The sequence below is a fragment of the Leuciscus leuciscus genome, assembly GCF_965113295.1.
Source record: "Leuciscus leuciscus genome assembly, chromosome: 1".
In the NCBI taxonomy this organism is placed as follows: Eukaryota; Metazoa; Chordata; class Actinopteri; order Cypriniformes; family Leuciscidae; genus Leuciscus; species Leuciscus leuciscus.
Window position 1 is genome coordinate 54,066,912 of NC_138725.1, and position 26,887 is coordinate 54,093,798.

The 26,887-nt window shown below is 38.9% G+C and overlaps 1 protein-coding gene across 1 annotated transcript in view; it reads right to left on the reverse strand.

Moving 5' to 3' along the window:
* Positions 1–1,835: 1,835 nt before the first annotated feature.
* Positions 1,836–26,887, reverse strand: part of cacng2a (calcium channel, voltage-dependent, gamma subunit 2a) — a 104,789-nt gene continuing 79,737 nt past the window's right edge. The window contains exons 3-4 of the mRNA XM_082143303.1: positions 10,357–10,497; positions 1,836–4,268 (exon numbers count right to left, since the gene is read on the reverse strand). Of these exons, the coding sequence (XP_081999429.1) occupies positions 3,724–4,268; positions 10,357–10,497 (686 nt within the window). The 3' untranslated portion in view covers positions 1,836–3,723. The remainder of the gene's footprint in view (positions 4,269–10,356; positions 10,498–26,887) is intronic.

A 26,887-nucleotide genomic window follows, 5' to 3' on the forward strand; every position in this document is an offset into this window, starting at 1 on the left:
GAATGTTGATACCATGGTAACAATATAAGCGAGAGAGGAGGAAGAGTATGTGTGTAAGAGGTGGTGAACAAGGAGGAAGAGGAGGAGGACGAGAAAGAGCAGGTGTGGAGAATGTTGTCAAGGCTGGATCTGCTTTAGGGTTTTTCCCTTCGCCTGCAGAGATGACATTGTCTGTGATGTGGACAAAGTCCTCTGGCCGGACCAAACATGAAGACATGATGCTGAAGCAGAATCAGTCTCTCATTGACCTTGATTCTGCAGTTGCACAAATCTTCTGAGTGACTATAACATGCTTTTCATTTAGAGTTTTTTTACTGTAACCTTTTTGGCTTTTGCAGTTGGGTCACTGTATTTTTACAGTATGCAAGAGCTGAATACAGACATTCGATGGGCCTACTATACAATATCCATTACTACACTTGCAGTGCATACAGTATACCATTTATTCACCTTACTACTGTACGTTGTCATTACTATACTTTTTTATGTAATTGAAAAATTAGTTTACTTTGTTACAATATACTTTTTTCCCCTGTAACTGCATGCTTTGGATTCTGTGTTGTCCTTTTTTTTTTTTTTTTGTAGTGTCTAACAAATGATCGGTAGTGTTTTATGATTTTGGCTCGCTGTGTGTATGATCTGAAAGCATTGTTTGATTTTGATCACAGATAAAATGGTTTTGAGGCAATTGTTTGATTTTGCCAGAAGAGTCAGAGGTTCTCTGAATGTGGTTTGAAAATTTGGCTTTGTGTTTAAGGTTTTGAGAAAGTGATTGATGGTTTCAAGAAATGTGTTTTAGCAATTCAGAAAAACTGTAACAGATACATTTGCAAGATAAAACATAATTTGCAAGATAAACACAAATTAGTAAAGCACAGAAAAATCTAACATGCTGCTTCAGTTTGTACTGCCATGCCACAGTCAGAGAGACAGCAGCTCATTAAGAGGAAACTAAAGAGTGAGCGTGTTCATTTATCAGCCGGTAATCTTGATCTCCCGAACGAAGAGGCTATTACCTGATGATTGATTTGTCTGTTTAAATCTGTTGATTTTTTTCCTTTTTCCACAATATCGTAATGAGGAGAGAGGAAGGTGGGGGATAGAATTTGATTTGCCGGATGAGAAGAATGGGAAAGTTGATGCGAGAGACGTCGGAATGTGATGAAGGAGAAAAAGGACAGAGCGAGTGATGAATGTGTAAGGGAGAGGAGGATAGATGGAAAAGAGAGCGAGAGGAAAAGAAAGGAGCAAGAGCGATAGATGGGGGAGGGGGTGTAGTATGCAAGTAGATGATTCACTGAGGGAGGGAAAAATGAGGGATTGTGCAGGGGAGGCAAATTAAGGACAAGCATGTTGGCCCAACAAGATGGATGAGGGAATACACGGAGTGGGAGAATGAGGGAAGCATTTTAATTCAGAGAAGTGAAAAAAAGGCATAAAACACTGCTTGTGTGTGGTTGTAATTTCACACTCTCTCTGCCTCCTCAGTCGAGGGAAGATTCACAAAATGGCTGTCGCTTATAGACGGCGAGTCAGATTTCGGCATATATTAAGAAGGCATGAATCCAATATGTATATTCATTCCTCCCAGGAAAGCTTGTTGTCTAGATTGACATATCCTCTTATTGAGCATGAATTCATGCTTATATGAACTAATTCTCAAAGTAAAACTCAAGCCCTTCGCTGCTCTCTGAGGCGATTCTGTCCTACGCATGAATCCGGACCTGTTACACGCAAGTCTTGTGAAGTGATGCTTTTAGCATGCTGGTTGTAGGAGAACGCTTGAGTAGGTCACGTTATATTACAAACCTGTGTTGTTTCTCGGAAACATGGCACATCTTCTCGTCTGTGTTTTTTTCCCTCCATTTTTCCGGGTTCGCTCCATCAAAGCAAAACATACTGAATCATTCACACTCATTATTAGCGCAGCAGATACATTACATATTTAAGAGACCGTTTCCCACTTATAGATGAGCCTGGAACAGATGAGTAATTACGTGGCCTGTTACTTCACTTCCCTACTGTTACTTACTCACGTCTGACTCATTTGGAAAGCCTCATGCTCGCTCACAACACGGCCTGCTTTCCCGCTGAATAGTGCTCGAGACTTCGTCAGGTGCGTGAGGGTTCGCAAACACAGAGAAAGAGCGAGTTTGTTCCCCCTTGGGTTTGTCTGTTTATTCATCAGGACTTGATGCATCCAAGTTTAGGATCATTCTGTTTTGGCACCTTTAGATTTCATTTCAAATAAAACGACACGTTTAAAATGAATCCAAAGAAATACGAAATGACTAAGGCGTGTGTTTCTGAGAAAAAAAGAATGAGTAAAAGAAATACATGTGGATACAAAGAAACAACTCAGCATTAAAAAAGCAGTTTTGTCGTAATTTGTTTGTTTGGCTTATCGCCCAATGAATGTTATTATAATGATGAATAATAATTAATAATAAAAACCAAAACAGAAAGAGTACACAAAACATTAATATTTAACATTTTTAACATTGCTTTTCCCTTTATAATTATCATTATCCTTTAAAACTTAAGTTTCAAGAGCAGGTTTGCTGTAAATTTATAGCATGCATTTAATCTTTGTATTCGTGAGTCACTTAGCTTCGTTTCTCGTAATATTTCGTACTTTATTTGTCGCTTGCGTTCTTGCAAGTATTTATTTAGAGTTCAGCATCCTCTTCTTTTCCTCCCCCCCTCCTCCTTCCTTTTTTTTCGTCTTGGCAGTCGTTTCTGGAGTCTTTCAGCGAACTCCGACCCCTTTTTTGTCGCTCGTGTCAGCGAAGGGCGTTTGGTTTTCTGTCGTTCGCTCCCATGACGACCGAATGCGATAGTAGAGAAAAAAGGAAGCAAAAAGGGACTGAGAAAAAGATGAGAAGGTTCTTTTAAAAGAATAGAATTTTGTCTAAGGTCGAACGTCTTTTGTCAGTCTCGTGTTACAGCAGCTTTGCAGTGAAGATTCTCTGTGCATCGTCCATTCGTCCATTCGTCCAGCCACAGTCGCAGCTTAGGGACACAGAGTCTCTTTTCCAACAGATCATTACCCAGCAAACAGGTTTGACTTTTTTTTGCCTCTGAAAAGTCTTGATTATTATGTTAATTTATTTATAAAATTAATAGCCTACATACATGTATGTATGTATATATATATATATATATATATATATATATATATATATATATATATATACATACATACATATATTGTACCTTTTGAAAGAGATTGCAGACCAGGCTATTTCTTACTGAATACCCTACTGCTGTGGTTCACAGTTTTTTTTTTTTTTTTATGCAAATAACAAATTAAAAATATAAATAAATATGATGAATATAGTGGAGAGGGGAAGAAGACTTATGAGGGAGCAGTAGCTTGCTGATCCATGTAGACCGACGACGGGTGGTGAAATGTTTTCTTAACAAAAACATGTCAAATCAATGCCACAAGCTACAGCTCCCGTGTCACGGCACGAAAGAACCCTTCTGCAAATCTCTTATCGCCTCTCTCCATTTCAAACCAGCCTCATTTTGTCAATGGCAAATGGCAAAATCATGCATACATGTGTAATCTTTGATCGAAACGTAAAAATCCTCCCGGTTCCTCCGAATCGTGAAAACGCATGGTACATGAAGTTTGATCTGTAATATTCCGGGCCTCCACCCCCTCTGCCCTGCTCCCGTCTCCCTCGCCCTGCTATCTGTACGGGGGGAGGTTGTGCCTCATACAGGGGTGGTGCGTCGGTTGGCTGTGTTAGTGTGGGATGAGTCTTTCAGGTCCTTCTGGATGCAGTTGTGGACCTGCAGGAAGTTGTGGTCCCTCTCCGAATTGTAGGTGGCAGTGGGGGTGCCGTGGCCACCCTTTAGGGTGTCGCCCCCACGGGTGAGTGTGTACATGGAGATCTCGGTGGAGGGCAGAGCTCCGAAACCCTTCAAGCCCACCGGCGAGGTGTCGCGGGAGTGCGAGGGGTCCGTGGAGCGGGACGAGGAGCGGGAGCGGCGCCGGTAGCGGTACCGGTAGCTGGGGATGCGCGTGATAGCCGAGCCCTGCAGGTAATCTGCAGCCCGCGCACCCGCCCGCAGCTCCCGGTGCCGGTCGATGAACATGTGCACGGCCAGCACGCCCACCATTTCAGCCATGATAAAGGACAGAGCACCAAAGTAGAAACTCCAGCCGTACGAGTAGCTGTTCTTTTTGGAGTCGCTCTTTGAGGGATCCCCCGCATTGGCTGATATGTACACGATCATGCCAATGATGTTACTGAGGCCTGTGGGGAAGAAAGCAGAGATTTTAACCCCCTAGCTATGGCTAAAATACTTATTCACAATCTAGCACGTCTTCAAGTGACTTTTATAAAAATAAAAAAGTGCCATCCCTGCAATAGAATATAAAGTAATTGACATGTAAACTAAGGTTAATAGGCCTCTAACACCATGTCCTAACTACACGCGACGCGTGTTAAAAGGTATCTTTTCCATGTTAACCAGAGTTTTTGTCCTAACCATCCACGACGGCGACACGCAACGATTCTATTTTAGAAACGGTTTCTATTTTTCTGCGACGTCGCGCTGGAACAACAAACACAAAGTGTGGCAATGATAATCTCAAGAACTGTTTATGTGCTTTATTTAATGTTTAAAGCATGCAATGTGACTTTGAATATCATTTACTGCTTCCAGCTTTGTTGCTGTAGCCTAAAAGCAACAATGGATAATTCACCTCAGATCTTGAAATTAAACAAATGGAAACAAGAACGTTGAAGAAACAAGTGTATTCTTTGACAAAGATTGTTTTTAGTAACCTAAGTATTTTTAATAATGTTTAAATGGTGTAATATTTGTGAATTTGATTATGTAGCTACTTATCCATTTTCTTGCGAGTGCCACTCTGTGCTGTGCCAGTGCTCTCTGGTGCTGTGAGCTTGCCGCGAGAGCCCGCCCACATGCTGTTCTGATTGGCTGTGGATTTTGATTGATTTTGACGCATCTCGCAGTCGCTTTGCGTCTAGTGTGGACAGACACATTATTTGTCGCTGGAATCTTATCGCATCGCGTCTGGTTGGGACACGGTTTGGGGGCTGTTCAGTGATATACACGCCAATAACAAGGGTAAGAGATATGATGAAAAGAAGAAGAAGAATCATTACACAAAATGAGAGCTATTTGTGTTTGAAGACGTGTACTAAACACAAACATTTGCTATTAAGTGTTTTGCAAATTAAGGACAAGCATTTACCATGAGCACATTGCCAGTCAGTATAATTATTTCTAAATAAAAAATATAACCTGCAAAACTTTATAATTAAATGTATATTAGTTCCCCCTTTAAAGGAGATCAGTCATATATATATATATATATATATATATATATATATATAAATGTTTTGAATTAAAACAGGATCATTAATTTGCCTGTGTCTGTGAGTTTTGATGCTGCACCAATTATTTACCTCAAAAAACAGTGACTTGTCCCTTTAAATGATCTGAGCATGAGGAAGTGACATCAGTCTTCAGAGGAGCCTTCTTTAAAAGCTGGTAAGTTTGACTCTCATTCAACAGTTATAATTTGATGGGTTTAAAAAAAAAAGTTTGACAAGTTTTGTCCAGCCCAGCATGACAACATAGAAGTAAACTGCGTTTATTAATGCTAATGCTAGGAGGCTGTGTTCTTGATTACATGGATTAAAATGTGAAATCCCACCACTTTCCATCCTGGCATGAATTGAGGTACACCACCTATACACTTCTGACTTTAATTCCTACAAACATATGAATTTTAAATCAGAAATTATAAAGATGTTCCTTATACAAGTAGAGGTTTATTCAAGTTATTGTCTGTATGAATGTTTGTGGTTTTGAATAGATCTGAAATATAAGAATTGCAATATTATAAGTCATACAAAGACATACAAACTGACATTTAAAGAAAACCTGACATGCTGTGCTTCTTTAAACAACTTATACCTCAGTTGTACAGTTATCATCAGAAGTTGATCTTTCATCATTTATATGATCTGCACTGTGTTCCACAAAGGTGCAAGGATGAAATAACTTAAATTAAACCTATTATCACAAGAAAACATATGTAATTTCAATAATAGACAAAAATTGTTTCACATTTATACATTTTCTTAATTCATCCACCATTAGTTGGCAAAAATAAATAATCATTTTAGACCCTGGATGTGGCTGAGGATGACAGAATCTTCCTGTCATCTCTATGCCTCACAAAATAAACTGTGACTGCCCTCTAAATGGTAAGGTTAACACAGGCAGTTTCACAATATCCTTAACCCCTTAGCCATAAACTAAACACTGAGTGCCTTAATTTGTCAGAGGGAGCAAGTAAATGAGAAGATCAGAGTGAAGAATTGAACTTATAACAGAGACTAGAGTGGGTGACCTCACAGGAACATGATCTGTGGCTCACTGCTGACTTCAGTCACACTCTGGTGGAGTTGTCTGTGACAGAGTGAAACCACCATGATGGATCACTGGGAAAGTGTGTCAGGGACACCATATTTTTAGAGTTTAATCCCAAATGGCCTTTCTAAGCCTAGCTACAGAATCAGGACCAAAGTGAGACCTGAAATCGACTTGCTAACTGGCTACTGTATATCACTGAGGCAGCTTGTTCAAAAAAGTCCAGTGCAAGACTGTTTCTAAGTGATACCGTGCTGATCTGTGCATTTAGGTCAAAGGTTTGGTTTCAGAAAATCTTTGTTTAACTGAATTGCACTGCTAAACCATATCGGGGGCCAGCTGACTGAACTGTCACCCTGTTGAGTCAGAGGGATACATGCATGTACATGCATTATATCTTGCCAAGTTAAAGTTTTCTTTTACATTTAGTTGCAAATTCTGCTTGTCAACTTGTCAACTTGTTGGCTTGTCAGCTTGGTAAAATAAACTGGCTAAGATCAGGCTCAAAGCGATTTGTGGTAGCATGTATAAGAAGGGGTTGCAAATGACAAACTAATTAGTAATGTTTATGTATGCTAGGGGTTGGGCGATATGACTTGATTTTATTTCACGATAATAATACACTCACCTAAAGCATTATTAGGAACACCATACTAATACTGTGTTTGACCCCCTTTCGCCTTCAGAACTGCCTTAATTCTACGTGGCATTGATTCAACAAGGTGCTGAAAGCATTCTTTAGAAATGTTGGCCCATATTGATAGGATAGCATCTTGCAGTTGATGGAGATTTGTGGGATGCACATCCAGGGCACTAAGCTCCCGTTCCACCACATCCCAAAGATGCTCTATTGGGTTGAGATCTGGTGACTGTGGGGGCCATTTTAGTTCAGTGAACTCAATGTCATGTTCAAGAAACCAATTTGAAATGATTCAAGCTTTGTGACATGGTGCATTATCCTGCTGGAAGTAGCCATCAGAGGATGGGTACATGGTGGTCATAAAGGGATGGACATGGTCAGAAACAATGCTCAGGTAGGCCGTGCCATTTAAACGATGCCCAATAGGCACTAAGGGGCCTAAAGTGTGCCAAGAAAACATCCCCCACACCATTACACCACCACCACCAGCCTGCACAGTGGTAACAAGGCATGATGGATCCATGTTCTCATTCTGTTTACGCCAAATTCTGACTCTACCATCTGAATGTCTCAACAGAAATCGAGACTCATCAGACCAGGCAACATTTTTCCAGTCTTCAACTGTCCAAATTTGGTGAGCTCGTGCAAATTGTAGCCTCTTTTTCCTATTTGTAGTGGAGATGAGTGGTACCCGGTGGGGTCTTCTGCTGTTGTAGCCCATCCGCCTAAAGGTTGTGCGTGTTGTGGCTTCACAAATGCTTTGCTGCATACCTCGGTTGTAACGAGTGGTTATTTCAGTCAAAGTTGCTCTTCTATCAGCTTGAATCAGTCGGCCCATTCTCCTCTGACCTCTAGCATCAACAAGGCATTTTCGCCCACAGGACTGCCGCATACTGGATGTTTTTCCCTTTTCACGCCATTCTTTGTAAACCCTAGAAATGGTTGTGCGTGAAAATCCCAGTAACTGAGCAGATTGTGAAATACTCAGACCGGCCCGTCTGGCACCAACAACCATGCCACGCTCAAAATAGCTTAAATCACCTTTCTTTCCCATTCTGACATTCAGTTTGGAGTTCAGGAGATTGTCTTGACCAGGACCACACCCCTAAATGCATTGAAGCAACTGCCATGTGATTGATTGATTAGATAATTGCATTAATGAGAAATTGAACAGGTGTTCCTAATAATCCTTTAGGTGAGTGTATATATCACCATATAGTTTTTTTGTTATATTATTTTATTTTATTTTTGTCATAAAAAAATAAGAACAAAGAAGCAAATTACATACAATAGGACAAATTCAATATAACGTTTTTAATTAAACTAAGTTTTTCAGGTACAATAGGTTTATTTAACATGCAGCTTTCCTGTAGCTCAGTGGTAAGAGCATTGCGTTAACAACGCAAGGTTGTGGGTTCGATCCCAGGGGATTGCACATACCTATGTATAAATGTATAGGATAATGCAATGTAAGTCGCTTTGGATAAAAGCGTCTGCCAAATGCATAAATGTAAATGTAGTTAGAAATGTAATTGTAAACAATGGGCATTAATTGTATTCGACCATTCAAGTACAATAAGCACCACATCAAGTTTAATTATTTTATTTTTTTTACATCAAGTACGTCCCAAATTCATGATCGCCTTCTGAAAGAGGCAGCTTTCTGTGCGTGCACTTTGGCAGTGTGCCACGTATTGCGCTTTATAACTTTTTTTTTACATCAATCATGTCCCGCTCTATTGTCTCATTCATGCGTTTCATGACTCTAAAGTGTCAATAGTGCTGTGCTACACATATATATTTACATACCGCGATATACAAGATATAGCAACATCTATAACGATAGACATTTTATACCGTCGCCACAACATACCGTCATACCGCCCAGCCCTAATATATGCCATTTATTTTCTGACAAAATTGTTTATGAACTTATCATGGAGTTTCTGTGTAACTGTATAATGTCCAGCTATAATGTAAACTTTACATAAAACTATACATTTGAGAAAGAAATATGTGAAAAATCGATAATAAATAACTTTAAAAAATAATTTAATAATATAATATAGCCTAGACTACCTTTCAAATGTTTTTTTTAAAGAAATTAATACTTTTATTTAACAATGATACATTAAATTGATCAAAATTGACGCAAGACATTTATAATGTTACAAAATATTTCTATTTCAGATAAATGCTGTTTTTTTAACATTTTAAAATATATTCAAATAGAAAAGGTCATTTTAATTGTAGTAATATTTCAGTAAATACAGTAAAAAAATCAAAATAAAATACTGTATTTTTGATCAAATAAATGCAGACTTCTTTCAAAAACATTAAAAAGTCTTACCAATCCCACATTTTTTAATGGTAGCATATGTAAATGGTAAATGATAAATGTTAAAAAGTATACATATAAAAGATGCATACAAAATGTAAATATACACAAAACTGATTAACTGGTGGGCAAGTAGAAATTTGCTGGCATGAGTTGGCTAGCAGGGAAAAAAAATCCTTACTGTTGAGCCCTGATTGGGGTAATGCATTACACAACTGAAGGAATGCAGGCATTGTAGGAGTTGTAGTATGTGTGATCATGATGAGTAATGTATTTCTAGAGAGTGCGTGTGATGGCTATCCGGGTCATTTTGTGTCAAATAAACCTGAGGCCCCTAGCTCAGATCTTTTAATTTGTTAATTGTTTTTCTGTAGAAAGACAAACATAAAAAGTGATGAAAGCCAAAATATTAAATGTCACATATGTATATTGCCTGAGTAATCCACTATTTTGTAGTGGGGGGTCAAAATGACCATTTTCACCTAAAATTGAGACAAATTAGAGGGGTGTAAAAATTACTTAAGAAAGATGGCAGCATTATTATTTTATTTTTACACAGAGATTGGTAGGTCTATTAGTAAAATCGTTTGACTTTAGCAATCTTTGTTTCATTATATGCCAATGGTGACAGTTCAAAAATGGCCAGAAGATAAAAGTGACCCAATACATTTTTCTAAAGTCATTTTTACCCCTCTGTAATTTGGCTCCAAATCTCAGGTGAAAATGGTAATTTTAACCCCCCTCTACAAATAGAGAATTTAGTAAATTTAATATTTTAGCTTTCATCACTTTTTATGTTTGTCTTTCTACATGAAGAATATTAACAAAATAAAAAAATTGAGCCGGGGAAGTTTCTGAAGTTTGTTTGATTTGACACAGAATGACCCATCAGTGACGTACAGGATTCCGCAAATGTTGGTCAAATACTCTTCCTTCATTCATTCCATAGTCTCACCTGCAGACACAAAGAGGATTCCTGCGCTGAGGATGATATTGTGGCGGGACTTGTAGAACTCGCTGGCAGCTATACACAGGCCACCCATGAAGAGCAGGATGACGCTGAGGATGGGGAAGATACTAGACGCTCGCACGGCCCCTACAGATGGAGAGACAGAGAAGAAGGTGGGGTGAGTATAAGATGTTCTGTTACTTGTTGAATGAATCCGTGTAAAGAGCAGAGAGAGGGAATGAGACGAATGAAGAAAGCTGTCATTTCGGGTGATTTTAGCAGCTGTTCTTCTCTGAGCACAGCCAATCAACACTTTGTCAGTAGAGTCAACAACTTCCACACCCTTTAAAATGCCTGTGGAAGAACAATCAGAGGTCAAGAGCCTCACCAAACACTTGTGCCTAACTCAAACACTCATGTAGTCCAGGACTGAACAGGACAAGAGACATTAGGCCATTTACAGATGCCTCTATTTGCACGCTTTTACATAGTATGTTCGTAGTGAGACTTCAACAAGACTTGGCTTCATTCGAGCCATGAAATGACAAGTGAATGTGTTAATGAATGTTTTTAGGCCTGTCTGCCAAGCCTTCAACTCACCAATTAGTTTTTCAACTGAACGTTTGTGCTGCTTAAAGGGATAGTTCACTCAAAAATAACAATGTTGTCATAATTGTCTATTGTAAATTTAGACCTGTTTTCCTTCTTCTGTGGAAATCAAAAGGAGATACTTTCCAGAATGTTCATGCAGCTCTTTCCTATAAGCACACAGTAACCAGTGCCAACCTCCAACCTTTCATTTTTTTGCACTGGGCAGAAACTTTTATCCAAAGTGAGTTACATTGCATTCAGTGCATGCATTTTCATACTTGTCCTGGGAATCGAACCCTTGAACCAATTGATAACACCATGCTCTACCGTTTTGAGCTGCAGGAAAGCTATAGTGAAAAAAAAAATGAAAAAAAAAGTGCTTCATAAAAGTGCCATGCATGTACCAATCTGTCTCTTTCTCTCCGTTTAAAAAAAATATATTTCAGGTCTTCTGAAGCTATACGATTGCTTTTTGTGATCAATAGTTTGAAATTATAGACATATTTCACTTAAACTCTTTGCTGCCACATTGATTTGCAATGAACAATGGGTGAGAAAACGATAATGTTCATTTTTGAGTGAATAATCCTTTTAAGATTGTCAACATCATATAACTCAAATACTTAACAGTTCTGTTAACTCTTTCATGGGTTTATGTGAAGAATGAGGCCTATGCAGTATTATGAGCTGTGACATTAGAGTACAATATTTTGTAGTTTGAGATGATTACTGTACATATGTAAACCCTAATGCTCAAAATAATTAATTGGTTTAAGTAGGGTAAACTTAAATTAAACAAATGAGTTAAATCAAATTAACATTTGAGTATTTAGAACTTTCTTTTTCTTTGAGTTCACAAAACTGACACATTTGAAGTAATCTGAATTGTTTCATTGTTTTATGTTTTATGAACATTTCTTTCTTTTAATTTAGACAAATTTAAATTGAACTGAAACTCGGCTCTGATTTCTATTACCCAGCATGCTTTGCTATGACAATCGAAAGGGATAGTAAATGCTAAAATTAAGTGTTATATAATGTTTTTTGTGCAAGATTAATGTTAAGTTAGATATTTAGTAGTGTTTAATGTTTTGCTATGCTAATTTAGAAGAGTTTCTGGGTTATGCTGGGTTTATAGGGTTACCATTATGGTGACGAGTGAAGCACGAGGTTGGTTTGAGAACAGATATATGTAATGTGTTATATTGTCCTACTCATTGCTATATTATGCTAATGCTATCAAAGCATTGTTATACCAATTAGCAAATTAGCATTTATTGAATTAGTGAATTAAAACAAGCCAAGTTTCCACAACAAATTTTTTTTATAAATTGAGGTTAAAATGTATGGATTATCTTACTCAAATAAGTTAAGAACAATTAATATATATATGAATTCAAAATAAATAAATACCAGTTCTGCTTACTTAAACTTTACATTTCTTAACTTACATTTTTTTTATATAACTGATTACCACTTTGAGGTTTTTCCAACTTATTCGGGTTTAAAGTGTACTGTAAGCGCAGCTAAATTTTTCTAACCGTGTCTGTACGCTCATCTCGCACATGCACTTTGAATTTTTGCACTAATTTGTTGGTCCACAAGGTGGCAAAACTGGTTCGGCCCATTGTCAAAAGAATTGAATACAATAATGAGAAGGGACAACAACAAACTACTGGAGATGGCAACAACAATAGACGCGAGCGCTTGTTTAAGAGATTCACGTACGGTAACTCAAGTTTAAGCAAGTACAATTTTTATCAGTTGTAACTTCTGGAAAGAAATAGAGCAGGAAGTGGACAAATCTTTCTAGTGTGCATGTGTCAAACGCCTGTGTTTGCACATGCAAAGTATCAATGGAGTATACTTTGAAAGGCTATGCATTTGGTTGTATGCATATGCTAAGCATTCACGTCAAAACTGAAGTATACTTTAGTCTGCTTTTATCATGCAGTACTGTTGTTCTCTCATGTCCTTTTCCTTTCACAGTCTTTCTCAATTCTTACTGCTTACTCATCTCTTACCTCTTCTCCTTTATCTATCTCCGTTTATAAAAAAATACTTGATATGCAAAGTTGTGCTTTCATCTGGCTAGTTAAATTTTCACCACTCCATCTAGTCTGCAAGCACAGCAGTTTTTTTTTCTGTCTCTCTGTCCCTCCCTGCTGTGCTGTAAACCCTGATATGTGGACAGTATGACAGGACTGTGAACTCTTGCTGGCTAAAGCGGGGTCTGAAGGTCCCCTGAGAGGGTCATCTGCTCTCTTGTCCTGTCCTGTCTGCCCTCACCTTCACCCTAAAACCACTGCACTTGTGCCATCTGCTGCAGATCACACGAGAAGCCAAAGTCAGCTATACCACAAATGTGCGTCAGTTTTACTGCTAAAACAACTATAGTGCAGTTTTAGCCAAATGTTGCCAGATAGAAATACCTAAAGTTCTTAAACTGTTCTTTTATGAATATTTTACTCGGTAAATGCATTGAATATGCACTGTGCTAAATGGCGATATCTGCTGCATGTGTTATATAAGGTGAGATTTTTCTAGTGCCGCAGTTCTTCTCTCCCTCTCTGAGAAAACTAAACGAGACTTCACTCGAAGTGATGAACGGCATTTTAATTTTCTTGTGCTTTGTTCCGTCCTCTCCTATCTGTCTCTTTCTCTCTGTGTTTCTCTCTATCCACTCAATCTAAGTGAGTCCCTAATAATTCTCAGTGTCTTGTTCTTTTGCTACCATGTTCCACTAGTAAAGCCACATGAGGTCAGGAATTGCCATTTGTACATGTAAATTGGTGTATGATCAATTCCTTTGCAACCAGGGTCCAAGGGTCCATTCTGAGAATGATTGTCACTCATCAGGGGAGTTAAGGGAGGCACCCAATACCCCAAATTCCGAGGTGGAAAATGGGAGAAGGCCGATTTAAATGTTATTCAAATTCTCAGTTTTTCATTTCATGTCTCAGAATGTGAAATTCTTGTTTGTAATTTCACCATTGTAACATAAAATATAACTGATGTCAGAACCACCACTGTTCTTCCCCGAACGTGCCGAATCTGCCATTGGCGCGTTGGAAAAAACAAAACAAAACAAAATAGCCAATCACTACCATATTTCACTTTCAGTGTTGAGAAAAAATACGTCGTTGAGGAGGCTAACCTCCCTTGGTATTTCAACCAATCAATATACTTGATTGGATTTCAACCAATCAATATACAATAACTGAATATTTTTTTCAGTTATTGTTTGGATGACAGCATGAATACCAATAAAAGAAAAAGACACAAAACACACAAAGGACACAAGGAAGGGTAACTTAAAGGGAACATACAAATAAACCCCGGCTGCCAATTACAGCACAGAATAATGCATCATCAATTTAAAACAATTATTTTAGAGCTTGGGCTGTACTACTCCAATAAGTGACCGTTTGTAGATATTGAATATTTGATTGCCAACAAATTTACCAAGATGCTATTCAAGCAGCAGCTCAAATAAAAAATGAAGGAAAACGCCACGCCTAAGTCAGATATAGGTAACAGCAATCCGCTTTACTAAATGGCCGAACATGTTCTTTTAACATGGACATTTAAAAGGACAGAAGGATGGATTTTTTCCTCAAGTGATAGGCTAGGTGAGTGGCAATATATTTATATTTTCTTGCTGTATGTTTTTTTTTTTTTTTTTTTTTTTTTTTTATATCTAAAAGTGACCCAAGAAAGCCATTTTAAAGCAGTTAATAAAAAATAAAAATCCTTGAGAGAGGATCCGTTAAAATTAGTGTGCCTCTATTTTAAAATACAAGAGCAGCCACTGGTCACAACTCTACAAAGAATAGTGAAGAAAGACATAGGCCTACTGACAAACTCGCTAGCAAAATGAAGCCAGTAATAAACTTATGTTCAATGATGAGGAATTAAAAATATATATTTTAATTTATAATATGTACATTTAATATATAAATGTATATATGTATATGTAATATAATATGATAAATATGTAGTGACTGTACACAAAATATATTCATTATAAACTCTCTTTCTGTAGGCTAATATTTATTCCACATTTGACTTGTATGCCAAACTAATGCAATGCTTTTAAACTTGTTTTATTTGGATGGTTAGGGTTAGAAAATTTTACTATATGCATTTAATTGTGATGATTTGATGAATTATTCAGCATATTCAGTTGCGTTGATTGCAGTTTTAATCAGTCGACAGCATTAGCATTTTTTTTTTTTCGTTTTGAAAAAAGGAAAAATACAGTTTCATGGCCTGTAAATATTGTCTATTCCGACGCCATTGGCAGAAAGGTTTATTTTGGACCCTGTTTGTAACTAAATAAAGGTGGATTTTTTTTTAGATGGATGTCCTTGCATGTTCTCTTTATCCTGCCTCTTTTTCCTCATCCCTCTCTCTGTAGGGTGTAGAGTTGCTGGGAATGGTCTGATTAAATATTAAGGTGTTCTGGGTGCTGACCCTGGTCCTGTCTCCCAAATCTCTTTCTCTCTTACACACACACACACACACACACACACACACACACACACACACACACACACACACACACACACACACACACACACACACACACACACACACACACACACACACACACACACACACACACACACACACACACACACACACACACACACACACACACACACACACACACACACACACACACAGGATGTGAAAGTGGGAAAGGAAAATATAATAACCTAAATCTATTGATCGTTGACACAAGCGTTTAAAACGACAGGCTTGAAGGTGACAGAAGTGTCCTCGGAGACCAGGATGCCGTGTTGATTTTCGGCTGTTGTGAATGGGATTCGCCGCTAATGTTTCAAGCTTTAAGGTAACAAATATTTTCAATAGAGAGAACATGCTTTACAAAAGTCATTCCAGAATACCTAATAATATGTAATATGTTCTATAAACTCAGTGAGATGCTTAGACATTCCTAGAAACAGTGTGAATCTCACACACAGACTTCATACGTTCCTAATCAGCCCTGTGGACTCACGTGGGCTCATAGAGACATGCTTTCACTCATAAAAATCTCCGGTCGGCGCTCGCAGCTCTGTGACCTTGGCTTTGACCTTTCGGATCAGGCAGCAGCGCTGTATACATGGCTGCAGAGGCTCTGGAGGAGGAAGAGAGAGAGGCGGATTCTCCCCAGGCTCCTTGCACTGATCACAGCCGGAGACTGACCAGCCTGAGGGCCTTTTCACACTGAGGCCGAACATTTGTTGGCAAATTTTCATTGCAAACAAAATTTTGAATAGAAACAATGGGTTTTCATTCTACCCCGTGCACAAATATTAGTCTGTCATTAGACCAATTTTCTTTTCTTTACGAAGAGTGGTGCTATTTTCTTTGTTTGTCCATTAATGATTCTTGAGCCAGTTCATTTCACTTACTACTACAGAAATTGCTGGTCTCTTTTGTAAGTCTGATAATATACATTACCGGTTCAAAAACAAATTATTTGGAACTTTTTATTAATCAAAGAAAAATATTAAGCAGCACAACTGTTTTTAACGTTGATAACAATAATTAATGTTTCTTGAACAGTTATTCAGCTTATAGCAATAGCATCATGTGACACTGAAGACTGGAGTAATTTTTTTTTTGCCACTTTGAGTTAATCTTGCTATTTCCCACAAAGTATTAAAAAATGCTATTAAGCTTGTTAAAATGTTCACTTTGAAAGGTGTGTGTGCACCTAGTCTCACGTAGCCAGAGCTTCAGACTGACGGCAGAAGGTCTGGACTCCATCGCAGCTTTCATTGGCCAAGGACCCACCCAGATGATGTCTGACTGACATGTAAAGCAACCAATCACAGTTCGTTTTGTTTCCGGGTCATGTTTAGAGGTGTGGAAATGTAAAATCGATGTCCCTACAATAACAGACAGGTGTGTAAAACTCTTGGACGTATTTAAAGAGTCTCTGCTGCGACTTTACATATAACTTAACATACATAAATCCAGCGTTTAGTTGATCCTGATAAGCGCTCATTGTCACAGTTGTAAACATGACGCAGTTCTTCTTCCATGAAGGGGTTTGGTGTCACGGCATCTTTATTTCCAGGCGGACCGTTAAAGAACGTGACACACGTCACCTGGAAATCCTGTAGAATTTAACCAATTAGATGATGACATTGAAAATCCTGAAGTGTGCCACATGCATTGGACGTTCAGCCGTGCGCATGATGTCTGAGGCTGAGACTACCTGTGGTAAATTGTCACAACTTATTTGCCGGTCAGTGCCACCTAGTGTACAGGAGTGAATTTAATTTTAATTTAGCCCTTTGAATATTCATTTCATCTTGGTGTGAATATACTTTTTGTCTGTGATCTGTTGCACTTTCATCTTTTACATTTGTTATGACTTTGGCTCCATTCTGTAAAGTTACATCAAACACATTTTCGTGGGCTTTTCAATTTATGTATGAATAAGTATATTTTCATTGTCTTCTGCTCTGTGTGTGAGTCTGTGAGGCTATTGTGGACCGAGGATGGAGGTTTGTTGGGGAGCTGGACTGATAATGTTGCCCCAGGGTAAGCGCGTCTCTTTCGGCAATCTGCCCAGACTCCCCAGGCATGACACTGGCACGAAGCACAGGGAAATTTTCACACAAGCCCTGTGTAGCGTTTGAGGGTCTGTCAGGGGCAGAAACACTGCCTGCGGGGTTGTTATTAACATGGTGGAATGGGCAAAGAGGAGAGAAGAGTCAGGGGCAAGTCAAGCCTGAAGCAAGGAAAAGAGAGGAGCAAAGCAGCAGTGTTTTTTTTTATGCCGCCTTCTATTAGAACGCTTTGTGCTGGTGAACTGGGGCTTTTATCAGAGGTTGTTCTCAGACTCAAAGCTGTACACAGCCGGGGCTATTGATTAAGTTATATTACCAGTCATTCTTATATTTATGCTTTCGAAAGTAAAAAATAAAAATCTACCCCTTATAAAAAAGTACTGGGTTGTGATAGGTTGTAAAGCTATCCGATAGTAATACTATAGTGCCTACACACCATAGTACTGAATGATTGTCCTATTTATGGACCATGCTATGGTACTTTAAAAATGACCATATAGTACTGTGATAGATGTCCAAATTAATACAATACTCTACAATGTTTTCATAATAGTTCTTTTATCTATCTTTATCTATCTATTTATTTTCATAGTAGCTGATCTGCCTTGCTGTCTGTCTGTGTTCGTCCATCAGTCCAGTAAACCTTCAAATCCGCTATAAGCATTTTTCAAAACTGTCAAAGAAGTCATTCAGTGTGAATTGTATTTGTGCATCCTGTTGGCTACGCCAATTCAAATGCAGTTAAAATGTTGAAGTCCTTCTCAATTAAGTTCTGAATGGCTCACAATCCTGGTAACAATCTAATAAAAGTTCCTTTGTAAAATCGCCCTTTTTCTAAAAGACAACCCTCATGTTTCCAGCAGTCACACGGTAGCGCAGAGTACGTGAATAATATCCTGTCACTCCCAGACTCTGTGCCACAGCTAACACTGACCTGGGCCAAATTAGCACTTTCACCTCTCGCCCTGCTAATGGCTGGTGAGGATACGAGGGTGTGAACTGAGGTTCTTGTCCCATAACAGATAAGAGAGGGAGATCTGATCAGAGAGGAGGTTAGGAGACATGCGATTATCTAAGAGGTCATGGTTTTGATTTAAGTGGAGGTCAAAGATGCTGGTGGCTCGAGCAGATCCTTCAGGGTGACGCTGCTCATGATGACGAGCGGCTTGCACAGCACAGGACTTTAGGTTTAGGTATCTGTTCAGAAATCTGTTAGCATCCCTATTCACCTCAAGTTATGGTAGTTAGTGGGGGCTAACTAGGCTATGCTGACTAGCCAAACCTTAAACATTAGGTGCAACACACCAACCAACTCATAGATATGCCTTCATAATGCTGCATGTATGAAATAACTGCTTATGAACAACTGCTTGGAATTAGCGGGAGCTGCTACACATGGGGCGTACATAATGCTCTCTCACACTAACATGATGAATGCACACACTTTCTTTCTGACAGTGGCTGTCTTTGAACTTTCATTCTATCCATTGCTCGCCGTCTTTCCCTCACACTCTCTCTCTCACGCTCATGCTCATTGACAGCATTGTGGAAGAAAATTAACATTCACACTTAATCAGCCTCCCACAGGCTTGAATGTGCTGATGTGCAGGACAGGGTCATGCTAATCAGGTGCTTTAGCTTGCAGGCACATTGATTGAATACTACAAACGCTTATTAATCTAGCCCTGCCCCAGCACCTTGCCCTCTCACCACACACACACACACACACACACACACACACACACACACACACACACACACACACACACACACACACACACACACACACACACACACACACACACACACACACACACACACACACACACACACACACACACACACACACACACACACACACACACACACACACACACACACACACACACACACACACACACACACACACACACACACACACACACACACACACACACACACACACACACACACACATCACCCATCTAATAATTAGAAATGGCATATTTTCAAAACCAACTAGTCTGTGGGTTGTCGGTACAACTAGTCGATGAATCAGTTTTAAGGGAAGCAGGTTGATTTCAGGTTCATCTGACCCTAATTGAAAGTGTTGTTCACACAAGATGTGTTTTTGTGTTCTATAAAACTAGACAGGTGAGGAGAAGAGAATGCAATGATATGGTGATTGGTTATTAAAAGTTGGACTATTTTTTACTTGAAACTTCAGACGTTCGAAGCAGGACACAAAAAAAACAGTGTGAGATTTGTTTGCATGCATACTCAGAGAGGCTTAGGTAGCAGATAGGTCATGTTGGTTGTCTACGTTGTCGATTTTGACATTTTTATATATAGCGGTGCTGCTATTAATTTGCATGTTGTGCTTTCGCTTTTAAACACTTTGCACGTTTAAATCTTTAAATCTTTCAGTAAACATTTGAGATATATATATATATATATATGTGTGTGTGTATATATATATATATATATATATATATATATACTGTATGTGTAGTTTTAAGGGGCGTGTCTGTGTGAGACTTCAGTGTAAATGCCCACTGCTGTGATTGGCTAACATATTTGCATATGAAGTAGCTAAGTATTACAAGTGGAACTCTCTCGAAATATTTTAGCATTTATTTACTATTACAGCTCTCAAGGTTAACGAATCGTGAAAAGTGTTGATTATAGCATTTATATTTAGATAATGTATTTTCATCTTACTAAGATAAACAATGTGAAGTTGACCATTTAGTCACTGGTTTGATTTACTTTCACATAAACGGCAATAAATTATTTTGAGACAGAACATCTGACTGTACATGAATCATTACATATCAGAATCATTTTAGTCAGACACGTACACGTAATCAGTGCATATCAAACGATCTGTAACAAAGTAATAGTGACACATAGTAAACGTTTTTTACTCACGTAAGTGTGTTGCGCCATTCCTATTTTTTTTTTTTCAGTCTAACAGTATCCTCACAACTATGTTCCTTTTTAGAAAGAAATGGTAACTGCGAGGATTTTGCAGTCAGGATTTAGACCGTACCATAGTACTGAGACTGCTCTCATTAGAGTTACAAATGATTTGCTCTTATCATCCGATCGAGGTTGTATCTCTCTATATTAGTGTTACTTGATCTTAGTGCTGCATTTGATACCTATGACCACAACATTCTTTTAAATAGACTCGAAAATTATGTTGGCATTAGTGGAATTGCATTAGCATGGTTTAAATCATACATATCTGACCGTTATCAGTTTGTAGCAGTAAATGAAGAAATGTCTTATCGATCACAAGTTCAGTATGGAGTACCACAAGGCTCAGTACTAGGACCGTTGCTGTTCACTCTGTACATGCTACCTTTAGGAGATATCATTAGGAAGCATGGGATTAGTTTTCACTGTTATGCCGATGATACTCAGCTCTTAACCTCTTTGCGCCCCGACGAAACTCAATTCAAGTTAACGGAATGCATTGCTGATATATTTTTTTTTGGATGACTAGTAAATTCCTATTTCTTAATTCTGAAAAAACAGAGTTTCTAATGATTGGACCAAAAACCTATGCATGTACTAACCTAGAATACTGTCTAACAATTGATGGTCAAGTCTTCGTTGTCGGTTAGGAACCTGGGTGTGCTCTTTGATACCAATCTTTCATTTGAAAGCCACGTTTCTAGCATCTGTAAAACCAAATTTTTCCATCTTAAAAATATATCTAAATTACGACATAATGCTTTCAATGAAAAATACGGAACAGTTAGTTCATGCGTTCATGACCTCAAGGCTAGATTATTGTAATGCTCTTATGGGTGGTTGCCCTGCATGCATAATAAACAAACTACAGCTTGTCCAAAACGCAGCAGCTAGAGTTCTTACTAGAACCTAGCCTGGGTGTGCCCATGCTGCCTTGCGCGCAGCGCGATTTTATTCACGCTGCTAGGCAGCCTGGACACCATGGACCAGATTTTCCCCTCAAAAAGGGAACCAATCACAGAACGGGGAGGGAGCAGCAAGACGATGACGACGTCTATGCGACACACCGAAGCAGTTTGTTTATATCTATGGATCCAACATGGCATCAGACGCGAAGTTACCTTTCGATGCAGCCTTATAGTGTTCTAAGTAGTTTAGAACTCAAGTTTATTTTGTCTTCTTCCTCGTCGAATTTCTGTCGCTCTACATACGTCATCTGGTATAATTGAAACGATTGGCTATGAGCTACATACAGGCGCATTTGATAGACATTCGTAGCGCCCAATAAACGGCTCCGGGCATTCGTAAACCATGCCTCAAATACGAGAAAATGTACATGTGGTTCCCAGACCACGTCTCATTGAGACGAGGTCTGACGTTAGCCAGGCTAACTAGAACCAGGAAGTACGACCATATTAGCCCGGTTCTGTCAACACTGCATTGGCTCCCTATTAAACATCGTATACATTTTAAAATATTGCTGATTTACTTACAAAGTACTAAATGGTTAAGCTCCCCAGTACTTGAGCGACGTGTCCGAACTACACACAACGCTGCGACGAGCGATAAAAGGTATCTTTTCCATGTTAATAAGAGTTTTTGTCCAAACCAGCCGCGACGACACGCGACGATTCTATTTTAGAAACGGTTTCTATTTTTTTGCGATGTCATTTAAATGGTGTAATATTTGTGAATTTGATTATATAGCCTACTTATCCATTTTCTTACGATTGCCATCAAGATTACTCTCTGGTGCTGTGCGCTTGCCACGAGAGCCCGCCCACACGCTGTTCTGATTGGTTGTGGGTTTTGATTGATTTTGACGCATCTCGCAGCCTCGTCGCGTCTAGTGTGGACAGACAAATTATTTGTCGCTGGAATCTTATCGCATCGCGTCTGGTTAGGACACGGTGTTATAGGGCCCTATTTTAACGATCTGAAACGCAAGTGTCAAGCGCAAAGCGCAAGTAACTTTGTGGGCGGGTCTCGGCGCTGTTGCTATTTTCCCGGCGGGATAAATGACTCTTGCGCCAGGCGCAAATCTAAAATGGGTTGGTCTGAAGTAGCTTCATTATTCATAGGTGTGGTTTGGGCGTAACGTGAAATAAACCAATCAGAGCGTCATCTCACATTCCTTTTAAGAGCAGATGCGCTTTTTCCATAGCGGATTGCTATTGTAACGGCGGATTTGCCAGGCGCGTGCCAGGAGCGGTTCACAGCCGAGGAGAGCAACGCTCTCGTCACGGCCGTAAAAGAGAGAAGTTACATTGAAATGGAGAAACCCACCCAAATGAACTTCGGTTAAACATGATAATTTGGGTAAATGTGTAAGCAAGATGTATGCTTTTATAATAAATTGTCTGTCTGTCTATCTATCTATCTATCTATCTATCTATCTATCTATCTATCTATCTATCTATCTATCTATCTATCTATCTATCTATCTATCTATCTATCTATCTATCTATCTATCTATCTATCTATCTATCGTAATAATGTATGATTTGCAAAAATTAAAACTGCTGCTTCTGTGTAGATGAGAGAATCAAAGTGTATGCGCGTTGTGCACACGCTACATTGATTATGGCCAAGCATGCGCCCTTAAAATAGCATATGAATAACATGCGCAACGCGCCACTGACTTTAAACTATTTTTTTCCTGGTTAGTGGCGCAATTGTTTTCTAAACCATCAAAATAGCATGAAGGAACGTTTGCGCCAGAACACGCCTCCTTTTTTGCGCTGAACCGCCCAGGGAGCGCAAGTTCATTCCCTAGTTTAGCGACGTGCTTCTGTGGAGGGAAAAGCGCGCTTTTCGCGGGTGCAAAATAGGAATGATACATGCGTCGGTGTACAAAGTCAATTGCGCTGGGTGCAAGATAGGGCCCATAGTCCTTCATGTCTATTGCGATCTCAAAACTCTGGCCAGTTGATAATACCTATAATATCAAAATCGACTGCTGGGGGTAGATCCTTTTTTTATATCCGGGAACACTTCCTATAACACCCGATGTACTCGTGATCATAAGAAGAATGGCATCTACGCTAATGTTAGTCTTTATGCTTATTCCGAGGTTCACTGTAATCAGCTAGATCCGGGCCGTACCCAGATCAGATGGTGGACCTGCTCCTAGACACGACCACAACGCATGATGTAATCAGCCGGATCCGGGCCGTATGCAGACCAGATGGAGGACCTGCGCCTAGACACGACCACAACGCATCCCTGAAGTGTCAGCAGAGATTGTGTCAACTAGACTCTCCCCTGTGAAGGCCTCATCGACACGACAGCCATCGGCACTGGTCCTCAACAAACTCGTCCCATGCCGGCGTGACTTCGATCTTCAAACAGACGGAACTGGATAATATTCTGATTGTTCCAAACCAATCTGACTTCTGACCTATAATGCTGCCTGGATCATAATCATACACTGTTCGTTCATTGGCCAGAGGAGAACTGACCCCTGACTGAGCCTGGGTTCTCCCAAGGTTTTTTTCTCCATTCTGCCACCTGATGGAGTTTTGGTTCCTTGCCACTGTCACCTTTTTCCACCTTTGTTGCCATTGGCTTGGCTTGCTTAGTCGGGGACATTAAATTTAACATTTAATTTAATATTCAACAATAATATTGATCTGCCTGCATTGACACTATTATACAAGAACTGAACTGAGCTGAGCTGGACGATGAAATCACGGTTTACTCCAGAGCAGCTATATATTTATAAATTAACTAAATTAATAACTTTTTTTAAACAAAAACTTACTTAAGCTGGACTGTGATGCTATTTTCTTCTGGAAACATTTTTTCAGAAGAATGTTGTTATGGTAGTTAAATTCTGAATTTTTTTCCTGTTATGTCTATAAAGCTGCTTTGAAACAATCTGAATTGTAAAAAGCGCTATAAAAAAATGTGACTTGACTTGACTCAATATTTTTGTGGAAACCGTGATACATTTCCCCCCCAGGGTTCTTTGATGAATAGACAGTAAAATGATTTACTGTCACAAATTTTCAGTATTGTCAGTGAAATTTCTCTGAACACAGCTAAAGCTTTTCTTGTCAGTTATTTCTGAGTAAGTGAAAAACATTGACACAAACCCATTGACAGTCTTTGCATGAAAGCAGTCAACAATTTAGGTCATTTAAACCAAGGAGTGAGTACTGTTCTCAAGATAACGCAATTATAGTGAAAACACTTTGGGAGTATAAAATATCTAAATTATAAGCATGCAAGACCGCAAACTCCATATAGCACATCTGGGTAAAAGCTCCAGAAGCTGATGTGCATCTGTAAACCCAGCATTTACCATCATTTGTGTTACTCAGCTCTATATCATACACTGCTCCACAATCTACTAGCCCCTGCCAGTTTCCCCCCAAAACAACAATAAATTCTCCAAAAAAAATGTGCTTCATGGCAATTCTGAGGAAACTGAGAACATTACATTACATAGGCTACTAGATTTAAGGTTTGTTGCTGTAATGCTCTTAAACAAAATTATTAAAAATAAATAAAATATAATTTTCAGACACAAATGGCTGAGAATGACATTATCACTCTAAACGAATGTGCTTTTATCATAGTAGTGATAAGTCTAATGGGGATTGTGTGTCTCACATACCTATATGTGACATCTACTGTAGATCAGTGGTTTTGTTTCTGAACCCTGATTAACACTGCACATTTACTGGCAACCCAACATGGAAAGTATAAAAATATTGTTGATCTAAAAAAGTAAACAAATCTCTTTAAAGGGGTCATAAAATCAGAAATCAATTTCCTTGAGGTTTTGACATATAAGAGGTCATCATATTATAAGAATATCCTGAAAGTTTCAGAATTTAAAACGTCCTTGTTAGTCCAAAATCAGCTTTTATTGTTACCAGGCCCAGCGAATTGTTGTTACCAGGCCCACTTTATGACGTAATAAGGTAGTGAAAGACCGCCTCTGCAGAAGAAAATCAACTTTGGCCCCGCCCACTGGTGTTGGTGAGATGAGGAAGAGGGAAGAGCACAGGGTCACTCACTGGACTAAAAATAACATTACCTTCCAAAGGATCCTAATGCTGGGAATGTTGTTGTTTATTTTCAACAATGTGAATGTCTCAGTTGAACATTATTTATTTGTATCCGGTACATCTCACTGGATTCTTTGGTAAATCAGTCCGCAAATTCTGCGCAGACTTTGCAGGCTTTTTCGATATGGACTCGACAGTATTGCCACAACAGGTAGTAACCCTGTTCATTCTAATGCCTGATCTGTGACCAGTGATTTCTGATGTAATGATTCATGTGGCTACAGTCAGATGTTCTTTGTCCTGTCAGTAAATCAAACTTGACATTGTTTATCTTAGTAGAGTGTAAATAATCTGTTATTTAAACTTACAATAGCTGTAGCTGTCAATCAAACAGCGCATGTTTATCACTGACTGAGTTCTGGACTCGCGCCAATACTCCCGCAATAATCAACGAATCTCTTATTTACATTGTGTTTGCACTGTTAGTTATGAAAGCATTCGTTAGTGTGCAGAAATCAAGTTGTAATGACGAGATTGCTGCATACATGTCTCTGTGATCGGCTATGCTCATCACTGCAACCTTTCATGCCACAATCTAAATATAATGCCATAGAACTAATTGCATAGCTATAATTATCACTTTTCACAAGTAGTTAACATTGAGAGCAGTAATAGTAAAACATGCTAAATGAAATAAACGTTTTCGAGAGAGTTCCACATGTAATACTAGCTATTTCATATGCAAAGATGTTAGCCAATCACAGCAGTGGGCGTTTACACTGAAGTCTCACACAGACACGCCCCTTAAAACAGAGCGTTCAAATCAGAGGGCTAAAATCAGGCTAGGAAAATGCCTTTTATTTCTAAATTATGACCATTTTTGAAGTAAAAATCATACTAACATTATGAAACAATATAACAATGCAGTTCATGACAACTTACCCATGATGACATTTGGTCAGAGTTTGAATGCCATCAACATAAACAACAAAATATATGGGAAGCAGTTTCTCCTTTTCAAAAAACCTATTTACAGTATGTTGTTATGGTAGTTGAATTTTATTATTTGCATTTTAGAATTATATTTTTCCCCTGCTATCCTATAAAAACAGACCTGCTGTGATCCATTTTTGGGTCACAACCCACCAGTTGGGAGCCACTGATGTAAGTGCTACCCACTTTTTCTGCCCATTTCACACTAGACATGCAAGCAGAGCGGAAGCAGCGCGGAAGCAGCGCACAAGCTGCATGTATACAGAGCAGACGCAGCACAGTGCTTTCACACTGGCAGCATGCCGAGCACGCAACTGAACCGCTGCTGAATGTACAGACCTCCAATCACGTGCTTTTGTTTACGATCACCAGAATACAGCT